This window comes from Pongo abelii, chromosome 7 (genome assembly GCF_028885655.2).
Source record: "Pongo abelii isolate AG06213 chromosome 7, NHGRI_mPonAbe1-v2.0_pri, whole genome shotgun sequence".
Classification (NCBI taxonomy): Eukaryota; Metazoa; Chordata; class Mammalia; order Primates; family Hominidae; genus Pongo; species Pongo abelii.
In genome coordinates, this window is record NC_071992.2 from 149,069,492 (window position 1) to 149,089,049 (window position 19,558).

Here is a 19,558-nt window from a genome sequence, read left to right on the forward strand (position 1 = left end):
AACCAGAGGACTGGACTGGGAGCACCATGAAGAGGTTTTCATTTCCTGAAACCAGAGGACAGAGAAAGCTGAGGGCTAGGACCAGTACTTCATCATAAGATTAGCAGTGACATCAGGTTCTGGACATAATAGAGTAATAAAACAGGGTTTATCCTCTAGCCTAAAAATCTATACAAAACATACAAAAGTAATTTTTTAAACTTGGGCATAAGGAAATAAAAAGGAAAATTAGAAAGTATTTTGAACAGAGTTAAAAATTACAAGGAGGCTGAGGCAGGAGAATGGCGTGAACCCGGGAGGCAGAGCTTGCAGTGAGCTGAGATCGCGCCACTGCACTCCAGCCTGGGCGACACAGCAAGACTCCATCTCAAAAAAAAAAAAAAAAAATTACACAGAAAAGCAACATATCAAAATTTGCAGGATACAGCTAAAACATTACTTAGAGGTAAATTTATAGCATTAAATACTTATAGTAGGAATAAAGAAAGGTCTCAAATATTGGCTTCCATTTTAAGGATCTAGAAAAAGAACAAATTAAACCCAAAATAAGCAGAAGAAAGTAAATAATGAAGATTATAACAGAAATCAATGAAATGAAAAGCAGAAAAAAATAGAGAAAAATTAAAAAAAATTAAAGCTGGCTCTTTAAGAAAATAAAATTGGTAAACTTTCAGTCAGACTTATCAGCAAAAAAGAGAGAAGACACAAACTGCCAATATTAGGAGTGAGAGAGGTGACATCATATGTATTCTACAGATATTAAAATGATAAAAAAAGTAACTTTATGCCAATAAATTCAAGAACGTCAATTAAACGGGTGAATCCCTTAAAAGACACAAATTACAAAAGCTCACTCAAGAGTATATAGATGAGCTGAACAGCCCTATATCTACTGGATATGTAGTTAAAAACCTTTCTTTCCACAAATAAAACTATGGCACAGATGTCTCCTTTGATTAATTCTACCAAAAACTTAAGGGAAAATAATACCCCATATACACGAACTCTTGTAGAAAATTTAAGGGAAATAATACTTCCCATTATATTCTATAAGGTCAGAATTACAACCAATCAATGCATTACAAGAAAAGAAAACTACAGATCCATGTACCTCATGAACACATATGTAAAAATCCTAAGCAAAAAATTTAGCAAATCAAATCCAACAATATAATAAAAAGATTATACATTATAACTTAGGGGGGTGGTTATCCAATGTATACAAGGTTGATATAATGCTCAGAAATCCAAGTAACATACAATATTAATAAACTAACAAAGTGATAATGTCAGTAGATGCAAAACAGCAGTTGACAAAATCCACCATCCATTCCCGATTTTAAAAAGACAACAACTCGGAAAACCAGAAATAAAAAGGAACTCAACTTGATAACGAGCATCCACAAAACACCTATAATCAACATTATATCGAGCAGAGAAAGACTTTTCCCCTAAGAATCAGAAAAAAAGGCCAGGAAATCTGTTGTCACCACTTCATCATTATACTGAAGGTTCTATTAACAGGCAAGGAAAAAGAAGGCATCCAGGTAGTAGAGAAGTAGAATTATTTCTATTTGCAGATGATATGACTGTCTACAGAGAATATCAAATGGAATTCACATAAAAAGCTACTTGAATAAGAAAGTTTGAAAAGATTGCAGAATATAAGATCTATATGAAAAAATCAAGTATACTTCTATATACTAACCACTCATAATGGCATCAAAAATATGAAGTACTTAGAGATAAATCAGAAAAATATGTGCAAAGTCTGTCCATTGAAAACTTCAAAAATATTGTAGACATTTTGTAAGATCTAAAGAAATGGAGATATATCCCTTGTTTTTGGGTCAGAAGATTCAATATTGTTAAGATACTCATTCTCCCCAAATGGAGCTACAGATTTAACACAATTCAGGTCAAAATCCCAGCAGACTTCTTTTTGTACAAATTGACAAGATACTACTGAAATTCATATAGAAATGTAAAGGATCTGAATACAACTTGAAAAGATTAAAAAATTTAGAGGAAAAACACTACTGGATTTCAAGGCTACTTATTACAAAGCTCCAGTAATCAAGAGAGTGTGAAATTGGCACAGAGGAAGACAAATAAATCAATGAATCAGAAAAGAAAGTCGAGAACACACATATACATGCCACTGGTTTATCCAAAGGTTCAATTCAGTGGAGACAGCATAGTCCTCAACAAGTGGGGCTGGTACTACTGGATTTCCATATTAAAAAAAAAAAAACACACAACAACAATTTAATCTACATCTCACATCATATACAAAAATAGAGTCAAAGGAATGATGGAATAGTGTAAAACCAAAAATTATAAAATTTCTAGGAAAAAAAGAGAAAAATCTATGTAAACTTAGCAAAGATTTCTTGGATATGACACCAAAAGCAAGATCTATAAAATAATAAATTAAACCTCAAAATTTAAAACTTCTCTTTCAAAATAATTGAGAAGGAAAATATAAGCCATAGATGGGGAGAAAATATTTGCAAATCATATATCTGATGACCTATATCCAGACTATATAGAAGACTCTTAAAACTCAATGATAAGAAAACAAATCAATGTATAAAATGGGCAAAATATCTGAAGACATTTCACCAAAGAAGATCTATAGATGACAAATGTGTCACGGTAATACAAAATGCATTCAATAGTATAAAATTTAAAAATAAAAACACTACATCTTTTCTAAATCACAATACACACCAGATTAAATGCACAGAGAGGAACTAATTCATTTTCCTCTCGCCACCATCCCCAGGCTCAATATTGGTCCTCCTGAGTGGACATGAACACCAAAAATAGTGGTCTCTTCAACTTTACATGAGAATTTGCACCATGACCTTTCTTTTTCTCACTAAACTGTCTCTTACTCCTAAGAGATAATACAGCAAACGTATACAAGAGTGCAGGCCCTGCTTACCATCCCAGATATACCACTTACTGTGTGGCACTGCGCACGCTGCTTAACCTCTTTGTGCTCCAGATTCCTCATCTGCAAAATGGAGATGGTGATACTAGTGTCTACCTCAAAAGATTTTTGTGAGAATTCAATGAGTATACACACAGAGAAACTTTCAGAACACTGACTAGAAGGCAATAAGCAGCTCAATAAGTGTGAGTGAGCTATTATTATCATCCTTTCTCAGGAGCCCAAATTTCTCCTTTAGTTGTAGGAAGTTGAGAATTCTGGAAAGAGCAGCGAAAGCCGGGAAGCTCGTATCCTAGGTTCAACGTCTCTCCTGACTGACGGGATGTGACATTGGCTGGATCAATGTTCCCCTCCTCATCTCTAAAATGAACAGGTACACTAGATGAACTCTCGAGCACGGTCTCTCTAAAACCTGTACTAATGACATCCCTGCGTCTTTTTTTGGAAAATACAGGAAAGGCAGCGGAAAAAAGGGCACACAGGAGCAGTCAGGAGATGTTAGCAAGAGGCAGAAGGCCATTTATTGGGAAGCACGGGGGAGAGAGAACATGTAAAAAGGGTTTGTGGCACAGCAAAAGAGGACCACTTTCTCCACCCACATCTTTAAAATCTGTCCACTTCGCCTCAGTCCTGTGGGAGGCAGTGCGGTGTAATGCAGGACGCAGAGGAAATCTTCATGGGTTCTGTTCCCAGCCCTGATAGTTAGTGTGTGATTTACTCTCTGTGCCTCACCTAAGAAATGGAGATGTCAGTAATCCTTCCCTGCCTTAAAAGGCTGCTGGGAAGATCAAACAGGAGAATGCAGGTGAAGCATGTTAACCAAGCCTGGCACATCAGAGCTACTCATTGGAGGAGTGCTTGTCATCTGTCCTGCTGCCACGACCTCAGTTCAGCCTACTATCTTCCACTCGAACTCCTACAGGGCCAAGCCATGCCCGTGAACAAAACCTTTTGGTTTCCCTGTGGCTCTTTTGATAAATTTCTAAATCCTAAGTACAAAACCTGTATGAACGGATCCCTGCCTATCTGTCAGGCCTTCCTTACCTCTTTGCTCTCCACTCCTTCTTTCTGTCTCACACCAGTTCCTGTCAGTGACAATTAGCCACCAGGAAGCCCTGCTCTTTCTCACTTCTGGGCAATTCACTGTGCTTTCCTGTTTCCTTTCCAGACAGCACTGCTTCCTCAGAGAAGCCTCCACCCACCTTGGGGTTAGGTCCCCTGCCCACACCCTCAGGGCACAGGCACCCCTCTCTCTCCTGGCTGTAACCACTATACTTGTGTTTGTCTTCTCCCTCCCTAGGAGGGTAGGCCCACATCTGCCTTCTTCCTCACTGTATCCTGCATTCAACACCTGATTCAAGGTAGACACTCCGATGCAAGTCTGACAAGTTAATGATTTAACAAATGAAAGTGGGCACGACTTAGAGAAAGAGGGCAAAGGAAAACTCACGACATAAAAAAGCTAATGAGAAGAAGAAGAAAAAAAAAAAACCCAACTAGGGTGAGACCAGGGGATGGGGAAACAGCCCTGAGAAAAGAGGAAGAAATATCAGTAGCTGATTTAGGAAAGGAGTTTCAACATTTACAAATCATTCCCCCCCGACCCCCACCTCTCCCGCAGGCTGTCAGGTCTTCCAGGGCAGAAAGCCCATCATCTGGAGCAGTCTCTTGATTTTAAAAAAGTTAATTATGACATTTTTACAATGATAAGTGATCAATTAGGTAGAGCTGTACAAAACTGCCATATGGGGAGCTCAAAAACGTTGTCGACATCAAAATGGTTCATACAATATAAATAACCTACCCGCATCACCTTGCAGTTTGTTAGTATATTTTTAAAGAAACGTTTATGGCCAGGCGCAGTGGCTCACGCCTGTAATCCCAGCACTTTGGGAGGCCGAGGCAGGCGGATCACCTGAGGTCAGGAGTTCGAGACCAGCCTGGCCAACATGGCGAAACCCCGTCTCTACTAAGAATACAAAAATTAGCCAGGCGTGGTGGCGCACGCTTGTAATCCCAGCTACTCAGGAGGCTGAGGCAGGAGAATTGCTTGAACCCGGGAGGCGGAGGCTGCAGTGAGCCGAGATCTCGCCGCTGCACTCCAGCCTGGGCGACAGAGCAAGACTCTGTCTCAAAAAAACAAACAAACAAACAAAAACACGTTTATAACACTTACTGTGTCTAAAACAGTACTATGATTGCCTTTATTTTGGAGATGAAGAAGCTGAGGCCCAAGGGGTGAAGTCACTCGCTCAGAGTCGCAGGAAGAGGGAGGACTTCAACCCTGGCTCCAGAGTCGGGACCCTCCACCATTAGGCTACACTGCCTTCCGGAATGAGTCCGAAGATTGCGGCTTGGAGACAGTGACTGGCCCACGTTCACAGCCAGTAAGGAGCCACTTGGCCGGAACCCGGTGTGTCTGGCGCCAAAACCCCTGCATCTTCCCGGACCCCTTTCCTGGAGTCCAGTGCCTTTCTGCGTCTTCCTCCCCTTCCCACGGCCCCGCCCATTTTACAGATTAGGAACCCGAGCTGGAAAAGGCCAGGCTGTCCGGCCAGTCTGCAGAGGACCTGGTGCAACCGGGGCTGCGGGGCGGAGGGCCGGGTGGGGTTGGGGTTCGCCCAGGCGCTGGGGAACCGGCAGCGCAGGGCGGGAGCGGGCGGCAAGTATCCCACGAGACCCGGGACGACTTCCACAAGGGGAACAATCGAGGACGGAAGGTGGAGGGGTGCTTACTCCAGCCCATGGCGCCTCTCCAGTTCGCTGGCCCCGCAAGCCGGACCCGGACTTCGAAGGACGCTTTTCACCCTTCACCTCAGCACCTCAGCGCGTCCCCATCGGAATTCGGGAGCCATGGCAACGGGGACTCTACGGCGGCCGCGCGGGGCCAAAACACGCCGCGTTTCCTGAGCTCCGCGGAGCAAGCAGAGGAGACCGCAGTGAAGGGGCTCAGCAGACAGGGGTTCCCCAACCCAAACCCAGTCTTCGTCCTTGTCGCACCTCCGACTTGCCACAGACTGCTTCCCTCTCCCCGAATCAATGGTTTAGACTGAACAAAGTATCAGGACGCTTCTCTTTTCTGTGCCTTCCAGGCTTGCCTTCCAGACCGCCTTTGACTTTTTCCTTTTTGTGTTTGATTTACAGCTTCCAGAGCCAAGAGATCTGGATTTGGCCCCCCACTCTACCAGCGGCGTGACCTTACTCTTCCTTCTCCTCAGTTTCCACATCTGTAAGGTGAGAAATAGCCTAAGAGGATCACTGTGAAACTTTAAGTAGATAATTTGAGTGAATGAAAGACACTATAAAAACAACAGGCTCACTATAAAGGTTCGTTGTCGTTGTCATATTCCAGCTTTTTAAAGTCACTCCCCAACACCCATTTCTGGCTAACAAGCTTTCCAAAAACGCCACCCATTACTCCCTCCATCAATTTCCCTATTCTCCACTATCTTAATTGTAAAATGTAGGAAGTATATCTCCTACAGCCCCACACTCCCCTCACGTTTCCCCAGACCCTTCTCCAAAAGTGTGCAACGCGCCTTCTTCCATTCTAAACTAGGAAGCACATCAGCAAGCTCATTCATCCTCAGATCTTAGTGTTAGCACTTTAATGCATTAGCTTCCCAAGAATTTTTAAAAGGTACCATTATTGTGAAAGTAATTATTACTCTTTACTCCATTTGCAGAAAAAGGAGGGGGGCAATATGTAAAAGATAAAATCTTCTCCCATCCCAGTCGTTGTAAACAGTATGGAGTGCGTGCTTCTTATCTTGATGTGTGTATTATGTTTGCATTTTAAAAGAAGATTCCTAGAGCAATGCTGAGTGCAAAGAAATTAATTTTTCTAGCAAATAGCGATTAAGCATTTACAGCTGGCAATTATTAGAGTTTGGCAGGTAGAGACAAGGTCATGAACTTGGACAGAGAGGCAGGAAAGTCTAACACAGTGAGGTGATGGAGGGAAGCAGACACATCAGTTTGACAATAAAGAGAGCTTAGAAGGGATCTTCGAACAGTAAGAATGAGAGATTAGATCGGGGGTAATGGGGGCCTTAAATGCCAAGCCAAAGGAATTGAACTGGAAGAGTGGGATTTCAGGCACTATTTCCCTGAGTATTTGGATTTCCAAGGGGTGAAATATTTGGATTTCCAAGGAGGCCTCCCAAAAGGCACTCAAACTATAAACTTACCTGACATCCACTATTATTTTTCTGAAAGCAGGTTAGTGTGAGGTGAACAGTATTAGCTCTGGCATTGGAAACATAGATTAAATACACAGATTTATTACTGTGTGGCATCAGACAGATGACTTCACCTTTGAAAGCTGAAACTTCTCTGTTTCCACATGATGATGACAATATGGGTAAACATCTATGGTCATGCCACTGACACGCTGACACTGACACGTGACACTGAGTGCTGATGTCTGATTACTCACAAAGGAGATGAAATGCTATGAGCAGCAGGCAAGTTTAGCAAATTCGCCTGTGCTTGAATTGTGCATTTTAACAACAAGGGGTTCATCAAGGCTGAAAAGAATCTAGCTTCTAGAAGGAAGCTGCTACTGGGTAGAAAGATTAGTTTCTAAGCTGACAGAGGCATGAGGTCAGGCCTATTATAAAGGATCTCAGCTTGCAGTGAACTAGGATTGCGCCATTGCTCTCTAGCCTAGGTGACACAAAGAAACTATGTCTCTTAATAAAAATTAAAAAAAATTAATAAAAGTAAAGGATCTCAGCCTCTGGATCAGGAGACAAAGGGAGCCACTCCAGAACCGTAGAAAGTTCTCAAGAGCAATTGCAACCAGGTATTTGACATGTTGGCTCTAAGCTTCTCTCCTCACTCTCAGACCTACTCACTGTTGACCTAAAAAAAGAAACTGAGGTAAAATTAATATATATAGTCCCAGCTACTTGGGAGGCTGAGATGGGAGTACTTGAGTACTTGAGCCCAGGAGTTCAAGGCTGCAGTGAGCCATGATCACTGCACTCCATCCTGGGTGACATAGTGAGACTCTGTGTCTAAAAAAAAAAATCGGGGTGCTGGTGCGTTGGGTGCCTGATGAGAGCCTGGTCTCTACTTCCAAGATGGTGCCTCATTGCTGCATTCTTCTGAGGAAAGGAGCCCTCTGTCCTCACATGACAGAAGGGATAAAAAAGGTGAAAAGGGGTGAACTCCATTTGGCAAGCCCTTTTATAAGGGCATCTAATCCTATTCATGAGGGTGGAGCCCCTATGACTCAATCACCTCCTTAAGGCCATGCCTCTTAATACTGCTACGTTGAGGATTAAATTTCAACATGAATTTTGGAGGGGACAAAAACATTCAAACTACAGCAGCCCCTTTGACAACTAGAGAGTTCAAGAGTAAGACTGAGAGTTTAAGAGTGATGAGAAAGAAAATAAACTTTCTATCTGAGGAATGGGAGCCCCCTTTAAATTATCAGGCCCAGAGAGGCACTGAAATGTGACAGCAGTCAAGTTCCAGTCCCCCATCCCCTTAAGCTAAGTAATTGTTTCAAAGCTGCCTGCCGTATGGTCTCTAGACTGTGTGTTGCCACCAATGGCTATAAATTAACCTAACAATGCTGTACACTGGACATCATAACTCATTCCCTATAGTTTAACAACGTACAACCAATAACTAATCAATGTTATTTCTGTAAACCAGTGAGAATTCCTAACAGGCAACTTTCGTAGTCACCCCTCTCCTGATTTGTCCTTTTTTCTTTAAAACTGGAACCTCAACTTTGTTCTCCAGAGCACTTCCCAATGTTTCCCAGGTTTCAGTCCTCAACCTTGGGACTATGTGTGTGCACCATCATGCCTGGCTAATATTTTTTTAGATTTTTTTGTAGAGATAAGGTCTCACTATGTTGCCCAGGCTGGTCTTGAACTCCTGGCCTCAAGAGATCCTCCCGCCTGGGCATCCTAAAGTGCTGAGATTACAGGTGTGAGCTACTGCAACTGGTGCCTAGTGCCCTTATATTGAACTTCCAATATTGGACTTTTATCAAGAATAAAAATAAATTTTCATAAGAATAAATTTATAATTTATTAATATTTATAAGAATTTATAAGAATAAAAATAAATTTTTATTCTTGATAAATGACTTAGTCTTAGATATTTCATTATAGAAGTACCAACAGACTAGGACATGTGTCTTGGATTTTTCCTGTGAAATTTTATGTTTGTGGGACTCAAGTATTCTGTTCATTCATTCATAAGTGAATAAACAATTGGGCTGTCATTCTACTGGAGAAAAGTCTCTAAGATATTTTTAAGCACTGTGTGCTCAACACTGCCCATGTACTTTGAAATTACTAACTCAATTCTCACAGTAACCCTCAAGTAGGTCATATTGTCATGAACATATTACAGATTAGGAAACTGAAGCCCAGTGATATTATTTTACTAAAGCATAGTGAATCAGAATTTTGTGCCTAAACCTTAATTCTATACTGCATCATTTTCTTAGACTGAGAGCTACTCGGGGGCAGAGAGGGAATTTTGTTGTTGTTGTTTGTTTGTTTCCATCCCTGAATCCTAGCTCTCAGCAAAATTCCTGACACTTATTGGATGCTCAATACATATTTGTTGAATGATTGAATGGAGGAGTCAGTGAGCCAATTTCTTCAAGAGCTTGGCTGTCTTGGGTGTAAGGCCTACATCTTGTCACTTCAGTAAGATCACCAACCACAGAGGTGTCCCTGTTGTAAAGGGATCTAGCAGGCTTACCAGGAAGGGTGCCTCATTCTCTGGTTATTGGACAGTTCTTTTTCTTGGGACCTTTTCAGCAAAATCTAGGATAACATCTGGTTCCAGGGGCAAGGTCTTGACAGATTGTCCTGACACTCTGGTGGAGCAGTGTTTGGCTCTGTTGTCACCACCCAATTCTCATCTTGTAATGCCCATAATTCCCACGTGTTGTGGGAGGGACCTGGTGGGAGGTAATTAAACCATGGGGTGAGTCTTTCCCTTGCTGTTCTCATGATAGATAATGGATCTCACAAGATCAGATGGTTTTAAAAGTGGGAGTTTCTCTGCACAAGCTTTTCTCTTTGCCTGCTGACATCCACGTAAGACATGACTTGCTCTTCCTTGCCTTCTGCCATGATTGTGAGGCCTCCCCAGCCACGTGGAACTGTAAGTCCAGTTAAACCTCTCTCTTTTGCACATTGCCCAGTCTCAGGTATGTCTTTATCAGCAGCATGAAAACAGACTAATACAAGCAGAGAAAAGCTTTGGATGATAAAGCAGGGAAATCAGCAATATCTTCTTTGCAGTTTGTCATGGGCCAGGCTGGGCTGGTTGTGATGTGTCCTTCCTCAACCCAACACCACAGTCACTGTGTTTCTTAGAAACAGAGGACCCAGGGGGTATGAAGGACATGTGTACAATGTGCTGTGATTGTCACAGTCCACTGACAGGGAGGACAATTGGGAAATCACGATGTGACAGCTCTAAGTAAAGTCAAGTTCGTTTCACTCAAAGTGAATGAAAGAGTTTAAAGAGTTGTGGTGTGTGTCTGTTTATGCAAATTGTTGTTCCAAATAGACTTATTTCTTTGGCTGCTAGAACTATAACAAGATGAGCTATGCTTCCTGAAAAAACAGGTGTGACATATTGTGTATACAAGTAGAAAAAATAAATCTTAAAGAGAGTGTTTTTTTTTTTTTTTTTTTTATTCCAGTAACAGCAAAATAGTCCTCCTACTTCTTTTATGCTGGCTAAATTCTAGGGACATTTGCCTAGAAAGCAATTTAGTTCTTCTTATTTTCATTTTAACTTATATAATTTTGTATTTTTTTATGATGTGTAACCAATATTGTGACTAGAATTCCACCATACTTTGCATTTATTTTTCTTCATAAAAGTTTCTACATTGCAACTTTATGAAAGGTAAACCAAGCTGCCAAGTTTACCAGCGCCACTACAAGTCTCAGTTCCTTCCTTTCATTGTCCTATTCCCTTATCCCTTTTTCCTTACCCCTTTCCCCCTCCTCTCTTCCCTTCCTTCCTTTCTTTTTTTCCCTCCCTTCTTTCCTTCTCTCCTTGGTTCATTTCTTCCCTCCTTCCTTCTTTATTTCCATCAGCATGTATTTATTGAGTACCTTCCATATACCAGGCACCTTGAGGACTAATTCACACATTACATGTAAAACCCTTAGAAGAGTATTTGACATGTAGAAAGTACTCAGTATGAGCTATTAGGTTGGTGCAAAAGTAATTGCGGTTTTTGCCATTTAAAAGTAATGGCAAAAACCGCAATTACTTTTGTACCCAATAACTATTCCTTTTTTTTTTTTTTGAGACAGAATTTCACTCTTGTTGCCCAGGCTGGAGTATAATGGTGCGATCTCGGCTCACTGGAACCTCCACTTTCCTGCCTCAGCCTCCCAAGTAGCTGGGATTACAGGCATGCACGACCACACCTGGCTAATTTTGTATTTTTAGTAGATATGGGGTTTCTCCATGTTGGTTAGGCTGGTCTTGAACTCCTGACCTCAGGTTATCCACCTTCCTTGGTCTCCCAAAGTGCTGGGATTACAGGCGTGAGCCACCACACCCAGCCAACTATTCCTTTTTTTTTTTTTTTTTTTGAAAACAAAGCAATCCATAGATGGTTACCCTAAAAAGTGGGTACAATTACTGTCTCCATCTTACAGATAAAGAAATTCAGTCTGCTTTCTACCAACCTAGTGAAAAAGATCTGAAAAAATCAAACTTAACTGTGTCGCTTGTGACAGAGAAGACTAGAGGAAGGCAGCATTACTTAAGTTGATCTGTTGCATCCAACATAAGAGATAACTTCTTTTTCCATCTGGAAGGGAAGTGGAATATGAAGAAAGCACTGGAAAATTCCAGTGCTTTCTTTACCCATATCTATAGGTATAAATTTGTGTTGTTGGATATGAATTCTCCAAACATCAGACATTCTAGTAATCAAATGGAAGTATAAAAGCATGTCTCAAAATCGAAGATGAAATTAATTTTAAATGATTGTCTTAATTTATTTGTGCAAACTTCTGTCCATCTCCATTAGTTTAAGAAAGGCAAGAGTTGATGTTTTAGTTAGGACTTTACTGATTTGAATATACTCAGAAGAGAGTAACTGGGATATCCTACTCCACCACGGAGGGCTCAAGTATAGGAGTCTCAAGCAAGTTGCTTACCCTCATTGTTTTTCAGTTTCCTCATCTATAAAATGGGAAACACTAAAGTGCTTACCTGATTGAATTTTACCAAGATTTAAAGGAATGGTGTGTAAAATGTTTGCCCATAGTAAGTGCTTGATACATCTCAGTTTGAGATGTGAAGGTTTTAAAACATGATGACAAATTATTATACATTCTTTTCAATTGAAAGATGGTGCGTGTTCCCCTTCCCTTGAATCTGGATGTGCTTCGGACCACTTTGACCAATAGAGTACAAGAGAAGAAACACTAAGTCATCTGCCAAACTAGTTCATACGAATCCTTGCAGCTTCCACTTTGATGAACTCTGGTTCTTGGACCCCTGAGCCTCCATGTAAAAGTCTAACCACCCTGAGGCCACCGTGCTGGAGAAGCCAATGTAGATGCCCCCTCCATCCCAGCCCCAGCGTTTCAGCCCTTCCTGCCAAGGCACCAGACACATCAGTGATGCAGTCTTGGACTCTCTGAGCCATTTCATCCATCAGCTGAATATCACTGAATAACTGACCACTGTCAATGCCACAAGGAACAGAAAAATCATCCAGCTGATCCCTGCTAGAATTTCTGACCCACAGAGTCATGAGATATAGTCAAATATCTGTTTTAAATATGGGACTAATTTTAATACACTGACTTGGGAAGTGAACAAGCACTTTTCCTACTGTGTTTGATAGGATGGGTCAGCAGTGTGGACACATTACTCTTCCAGTAGAAGGTGACACTTTATTTAGGTAACAAACTAGTGTCTTAGCACATTTTGTGTTGCTATAAAGTAATACATGAGGCTGTGTGATTTATAAAGAAAAAATACTTATTTGGTTCATGATTCTGATGGCTGAAAAGTTCAGGGTTGGGCATCTGCATCTGGTGAGGGCTTCAGGCTGCTTCCATTCATGGCAAAAGATGACGGGGAGCTAGCATGTGCAGAGACCACAAGGCAAGAGAGGAAGCAAGAGAGACAAGGCTCTTTTTAACAACCAGCTCTCTCTGGTATTAACAGAGCGAGAACTCACTCACCCCCAAGGGAAGGCACTCATCTATTTATGAGGGATCTGCTCCCATAACTCAAACACCACCCATTAGGCCCTACCTCCGACACTGGGAATCAAATTTTAAAAACAAGGTTTGGAGGGGAAAAAATCAAATCCACATAATAACAGCTGGATTCCATGGTATTTGAGCTTTGATTTAGCAGCCTAAGTCTTCTATTCAAATCCTAATATATAGGACAAATAAAAAAGGATCTTTTCAAGTTGAAGCAGGGGTCAGTGACCATGAGGACCAACCTGGGGAGAACTGAGACAATCTAATCAATGGCTTGTCTATGTAGACCTGGGAAAAGAGAAGTATTGGATTTTGTTTGATGTTGAAGGGGGAACACACGAACCTAGCTCATGAGATACTCCACAAAAATAGGGTTGGAGAATCATTGAGCTAAAGACTCCCCTTGGTCCCCTCTGAGCCCATTGAGGCACATCCTCAATGTGAACAGAATGACCCAGCCAGCACAGCCTCCCACCGGTCAGCTGCTCTTGGATGGTCACCTGAAATAACATGCCCTCCCTCTTCCTTTTTGGTCACCTGACCTGTTTTCTTATTTGCCGCTCAGTTCAGCCTTCTGCTTTGCCTCCCAGCTCCATCCTGCCAGTGCCCCTGGGGGTCAAGGCAGCTGTTGTTTCTGGCCCCTACACAGCCTCAGTGGGAGGAGACCAAGCCTTCAGGTTCTTCTGCATAGAGTATCTCTAACACAAAATGAAATCTTGCTGCTATTGATAGTTTCTCATGTGTTACTTTTGAAGTAGAAATTTGCCATGTTTGGTACCCAGCGTCTTTTCCCCTGGATCTCTTTGGAGGGCAAGTCCAGGTGCCAGTTTTCTGCTGGAGAAGCTAAAGTGACCCCTCCTATTTTCCTCCCTCCCCTGGAAGAATGGCCAGTGTGGGAATACATGACCTTACTTTGCTCATATGGTGAGGTCATGTAGGTCTTCTTTTTAGGGAACACCTGTAGACAGAAAGATTAGTGGAGTCACCCCCATGGCATCCTGGCCAGACGGTTTTACCTGGTTGATATGCCTCTTGATTCTACCTTCTTGGCACTCCATGGCACCCCCGGTTTTTGCCTGTTGCAAGCTTTGGTGCAGCTACAGCAAATTTTTAAGACCAACTACAAAGTTTTAGAGGGCACTTTCTCCATACAACACTTCCCTCACTTCTGACACCAACCGCAGTTTCAGGGGTTTTGAAAAGCCACCCTCAGTTTCATCAGTTCACTAGATGAACTCACAGAACTTCCTGGAAGTTGTTACAGAAACAGCTACAGTTTATTAAAGAAAAAGGATATAGATTAAATCAGCCAAATGAAGATATACATGGGACAGAGTCCACATTACTCTCCCAGCGCCAATGTTTGATCACATGTGTGGAGCACTGCCAACCAAGAAAGCTCACCTGAGTTTCATTGTCCAGACTTTTTATTGGGGTTTCATCACATAGGCATAATTGATTGACTGATTGATTGTCCATGTAGTTAATCTCAATCTCTTGGTTGACTGATATCATGTGATCCAAAGCGCTCACCCCCACACTGAGTTACATGATTCGTCTTTCTGGCTTGGAAAATCCCCACCCTAAGACTACATGAGTCTGCTTAGCACCTGCCCTAAATCACACTGTTGGACTAACCACTGTGACCCAATGTCCCCAGATAAATAAAGACACTAGAGATTGCCTCCTAGAAACTGATGACAAAGGCCAGTCTTTCTCTTTGGTCAAGGACAAATTCTTTGCTACAAACCTGCTCAGCTTTCCATAATTCATATGAGCTCCCCAGTATTCTTCTAATCCTTTTGATTCTGTTGCCAGGGTCATTTTCATTGCTAACAACAAAGAATGCTAAGTGATAAAACACTGATGTCCTATGATGCTAAAATGTAGCACCCCCATTGTGAGAAGAGAAGAACCAAAGGGTGAAGGAAATGGAGAGTTCAATCCTTTCCCTCTTACCATGTGGTGTCTCATCCATGACACACATTTCCACACAATGAAGACCCTATTAATCCGAAAAGGGTGGTGTTCAGAGTTTTTACTTGGTTAGTTTATTTGCTTCAAGTCCAAGGTTTTTGTCATTTTCTGGTACTTCCTAGCAGACAAGTGGTAGCAGGTGCTAAAGGCCTAAAGAAATTATAAGAGAAAAAAACTAAGAAACATATCCACTAATTTACTTTTCTCTGAGAAGTGAGCAAACAATAGCTTTATTCAGTTTTAGTGTTAGAACACCTGGGTCCAGCTCATAGAAAACGTGGTATCCACAAGATTATTATTTCAGAACCATTAAGTTCAACTAATTATGAATAGGGATGTGAGTACATGAAATCCACAAAAATTAAAACCATATCTCTGAACACATTAATCCTTTTTAATATAATCAACTAAGATAAACTTGAAATGAGGCCCCTGGGGAAATTGCCAGTAACTGCCAATTTTGCTAATGATAATAAGTTTATTTTAATTGCTAATATATTCCTAATTACTCTAGTTCTAAAATGTTTACTTCACTGTCAGTCGTCTTCTTTGATTTGAGTTTTTTGTGAAAAGACTTTGTCATATCAATCAACCCTTCTCACGTTGGCTGGCATCTGCTAAAAATGATCTCACCTTTTTCTGTCACACAGTTCTGTTAGGCACCATTTGTCCAAAAGCAGAGAGAGGTCTTAGCCAAAATCTTCTACAGTTCACACTTGCCCCTTCCAGCTTAGAGAGAATCATATTTTCAAGGCTTTCATTACCTTAATGAAGACTGACAATATTTATTCTGAGCTCTACTTTTAATCTAATTTTCCACCTGCGCTGTATCTCACCTACTTGAATATGTGTGTATGTCCAAATAATTGTGTTTCAAGAACATGGTGTAGTTAGCGTAAAGATTTCTAATTTGGGTGGGCATAAGGGTCCCATTAATCCAATGACCCATGTTTTTCCCCAGCAAATAGTATTGAGCCCATGGGGGCTGGGAATCAAGTGGTAGCCAAGATTGAAAAGATTTTGATCATCCTGAAATTTCTATACTCATTCAGAGTGAACATACAATGAACGAGTCAACAAATAAATACCACAAGAGAAGATTGAAGATGATGATATGGGCTATGAAAGAAAAGTGGAGTGATGATAGAATGAGAGTGAAGAGCTGATTTGGGTAGTCAAAGAAGGCCATCAAATGTCATTTCTGAACGGATGACAATTGGAGTGGGACCTGAGAGAGAGAAGGAAACAGTTATGTGAAGAACAAAGGAAGATTTTTCCCAGAGAGAGAAAAATGCAAAAAATTATTAGACTGGGAGAGCCTGGTTTGCTCAAAGAACAGAAAAAGGAGCCCAACACGGTGAGGCAGGGGAGCAGGGAGGAATGGAAGGGTTGGGCAGGAAGCAAGTAATCATGTTTGTAAGGAGACAAGGTGTCATTCCAAATGGGATGGGACATCTTTACATGGTTTAGAGATTATTTGTTCTCATTCACATCTTTAAAATATTGGTTTACTACACAATGCAGTATTTCCACAATACTGGATTGTGGAGTGCAGTATTCCAACAATACTGCATTGTGGAAACTGGATTATGATATGATGGTGGGTATGAGTGGAAAGGCTGGGAGGAGTGAGAGCAAGAAAGAAGCTTCTGCAGAAGACACCCAGGTAGATCATGAATCAGCTGGACTAGGAGGATAGCAGTAGTGATAGGGAAGTGGGGACGTTATAGGACAGTTTTGAGAGAAGAGACCCTGGAACTTACGTTGAGAAAAGAGGAGGAATCAATGAAGCCTCCTACTTTCTTGCTGACTGTGTTTCCTGAAATGAAGATTGAAGGGGAAGAATGGAGGAGGAATGGATTTGAATGTGTGTAAATAAAGATTTGGAACATGTTAAGTTTTGTTGCCTGCCTCTGTCCTCCCACTGGCTCCTGTATTGCTACTATTATATGTAGCATTAATCACGTTTGGCTTATTAACTATCCCATCACTAGTCTGTCTCTGCTGAACTGTGAACTTCATGATGACAGAAAACTTTGCTTTTTCCATTTTCACTTCCCCAGCACCATGCACAGTGCCTCACCCATAGAAGACACTCAATAAACCAGGAAACATTTGCTGAATGAATGATTAAATAAAAGAATACATGGAGTCTACTCCCAGTTGTAGTCTAACTGTTGCAAAGCAGATATCAAGAAGGGAAAGCTAATAAAAATTACAAAGGATAATATACTGACAATATGTTAATATTTTGGCTATATATATTTACATAGTTATTTCCATTTAATGCCTGCTTATATGAGTGATCAAATATCAGAATGGAAATGATTCATTCAGCATATAATTTCTGAACAGCCACTTTGTTCCAGGCACTCTTCTGAGCACTTGGGGGCATCAATGTATAACACAGAAAAAGATCTCTGCCCTTTGGAAGCTTACATTCTAGCAGAATAATGAAGTCATAATTACCCTGCTCTCCAGAGAGTCTTTTTTGTTATACCTCGATGATGCCAGATGACTCTGCCTTCCCAGAGCAAGGGTTGCCTCATCTCATCTCTTCAGACAGACAGCTGTAACAGGTTCCGTCATCAGTAGGCAGACCCACACCTTCATTGAGTTCTCACCAGGTGCTGCAAGCTTCATGTGCATTCTCCTGTTTAATTCTCACCCATCGTGTGGTTGGCATTGTTGTTGCTGTTTTACAAATGAGGAAATGGAAGCTTAAGGGATAAGTGACTTGCCCAAGGTAAGAGCCCAGGACCTGAACTCAAATCTGCCTGACTCCAAAGCTCATGCTTTCAATCACTAAATTATGCTGCTTTTGGCTTTGACATTGACTTGCATTAACTGTATGGTAATTTACCACAGAGCCCATTACACACCAACTGTGAAGCAGTCCTCTAGGAACTGCATGTTTTTCTTAGCTTTCTTGAGAGTGTTTAAGCTAGATACAAATCATATAGGACATTAAATTACTGCTAAGTTAGGATACTAAGTTACTTCATGTAAACTATGAAGCAATATAAAAATGTAACATCCTGATATCTACTCCATTACCACTCATATTTCTAATTCTTAATATCGTGCAAATAATAAAGTTTTGGTTCAAATCTGGTTCAAATGCTGCAATAACAGCATTAATGCATAGAGCCCTCATGACCTGATTACCTCATAAAGGTCCCGGCTCTCAACACCGTTGCATTGAGGATTAAGTTTCCAACACAGCCACTTTGGGAGACACATTCAAACCACAGCAATTTCTCTTTCTCACTTTAGATATTACCCAACCCAGTAATCTAGACATCTGGTTCCCCGTGGGGAATATTTTACACTCAGTGTTGAGGACATATCTTGGCTCTGCCTACCTGGCATCCATTCTCTCTTCTGGTAACAGCACCCTGCATTTTCACAAAGGAGCTTCCCGTCTACTCTCCATGAAGGTTTGTATGGCTGACCCCACCTCCAGGCTGCAGAAAAATACCCTCTCTAAGGCCTGGCCAATAACAATTCTGCCTTTCTTTAATGACAGTATTTGGTTCACGGGTGAACACATGACCCAAGCTGGGACAACAAGTCAAATAATGACAACCAATGAGGGTCAAACCTGAGACTATTGCTAGAACTCTTAGGGACACTTATTTTCTGCTGAGGTTGTTAGCAGCTCTCTGACCACTGAAATAGAGAAGCCTGCATGAGAATAAAGCCAACATATGGGAGAGAAGAACAAAAAGGTGGAGAGAGATCCCTGAGGACATGGTGTGCACATCTGGATCAAGCTGTACCTGAAAGTCACTCTTGGACTTTTTGTATATATGAGATCTTAATGTTCCTTCCCTTAAATTAGTTTGAGTTGGATGTCACTAACTTGCAACTGACAGATCCCTTATTAATATACTCAAAATCACTTACTTTAAAAATACCGTTTAAAAGACTGGTGGATATTTATTCTAATTCATGTAAGGAAACTAAGAGTGTTTTGCCAGTTTCCTTAGGAGTTTAATTCAAGATAATTTAAAATAGCGTTGCCTGTTTTTTCTAGAAGATTTTGAATCTGTCTCAGAAATTGTTCTTTATTTTCTGTTGTATAGGCTACTAGGAGGTATTCGTGCCTGGGTGATGTGATTAGAGAGGAAAGATGGCACATGTCACAAAATCTACAGTTACTCGTTGTTCTCCAACTGATGAGCTGTAGAGCAAGTCCTTGAGTAGCCTCTTTTTTAAAATGGGGTGATAATAAAACTTATGTTTAGGAGCTGGTTGGACATTAGAGTATTTCTATTGACGGGTTTTAGAAGCTATGAAGTACTTACGAATGTCAGCTGCCCTTATTTGTACTTGAAATAAAATTGTCATAGAGTTGGGGGGAACTAGAGTTTTGGTG

The 19,558-nt window shown here is 41.1% G+C and overlaps 2 protein-coding genes and 1 long non-coding RNA gene across 17 annotated transcripts in view; 1 reads left to right on the forward strand and 2 right to left on the reverse strand.

The window, feature by feature from the left end:
* The window catches only part of DNAAF11 (dynein axonemal assembly factor 11), a 111,234-nt gene extending 105,384 nt beyond the window's left edge, over positions 1-5,850 (reverse strand). For all 3 annotated transcript variants that reach the window (XM_024251101.3, XM_024251100.3, XM_054518830.2), the window contains exon 1: positions 5,696-5,850. In XM_024251101.3, coding sequence (XP_024106869.1) covers positions 5,696-5,705 — 10 coding nt within the window. In that variant the 5' untranslated portion in view covers positions 5,706-5,850. The remainder of the gene's footprint in view (positions 1-5,695) is intronic.
* Positions 5,790-17,070, forward strand: LOC129047552 (uncharacterized). Its single transcript, XR_010141335.1, has 3 exons — positions 5,790-6,193; positions 9,957-10,105; positions 12,329-17,070. It is a non-coding gene; the product is annotated as an uncharacterized LOC129047552 (long non-coding RNA).
* The window catches only part of TMEM71 (transmembrane protein 71), a 75,103-nt gene continuing 70,772 nt past the window's right edge, over positions 15,228-19,558 (reverse strand). For all 13 annotated transcript variants that reach the window (XM_054518832.2, XM_054518837.2, XM_063726818.1 and 10 more), the window contains 2 exons: positions 17,647-17,871; positions 15,228-15,327 (listed from right to left, as the gene is read on the reverse strand). In XM_054518832.2, the coding sequence (XP_054374807.2) occupies positions 17,835-17,871 (37 nt within the window). In that variant the 3' untranslated portion in view covers positions 15,228-15,327; positions 17,647-17,834. The remainder of the gene's footprint in view (positions 15,328-17,646; positions 17,872-19,558) is intronic.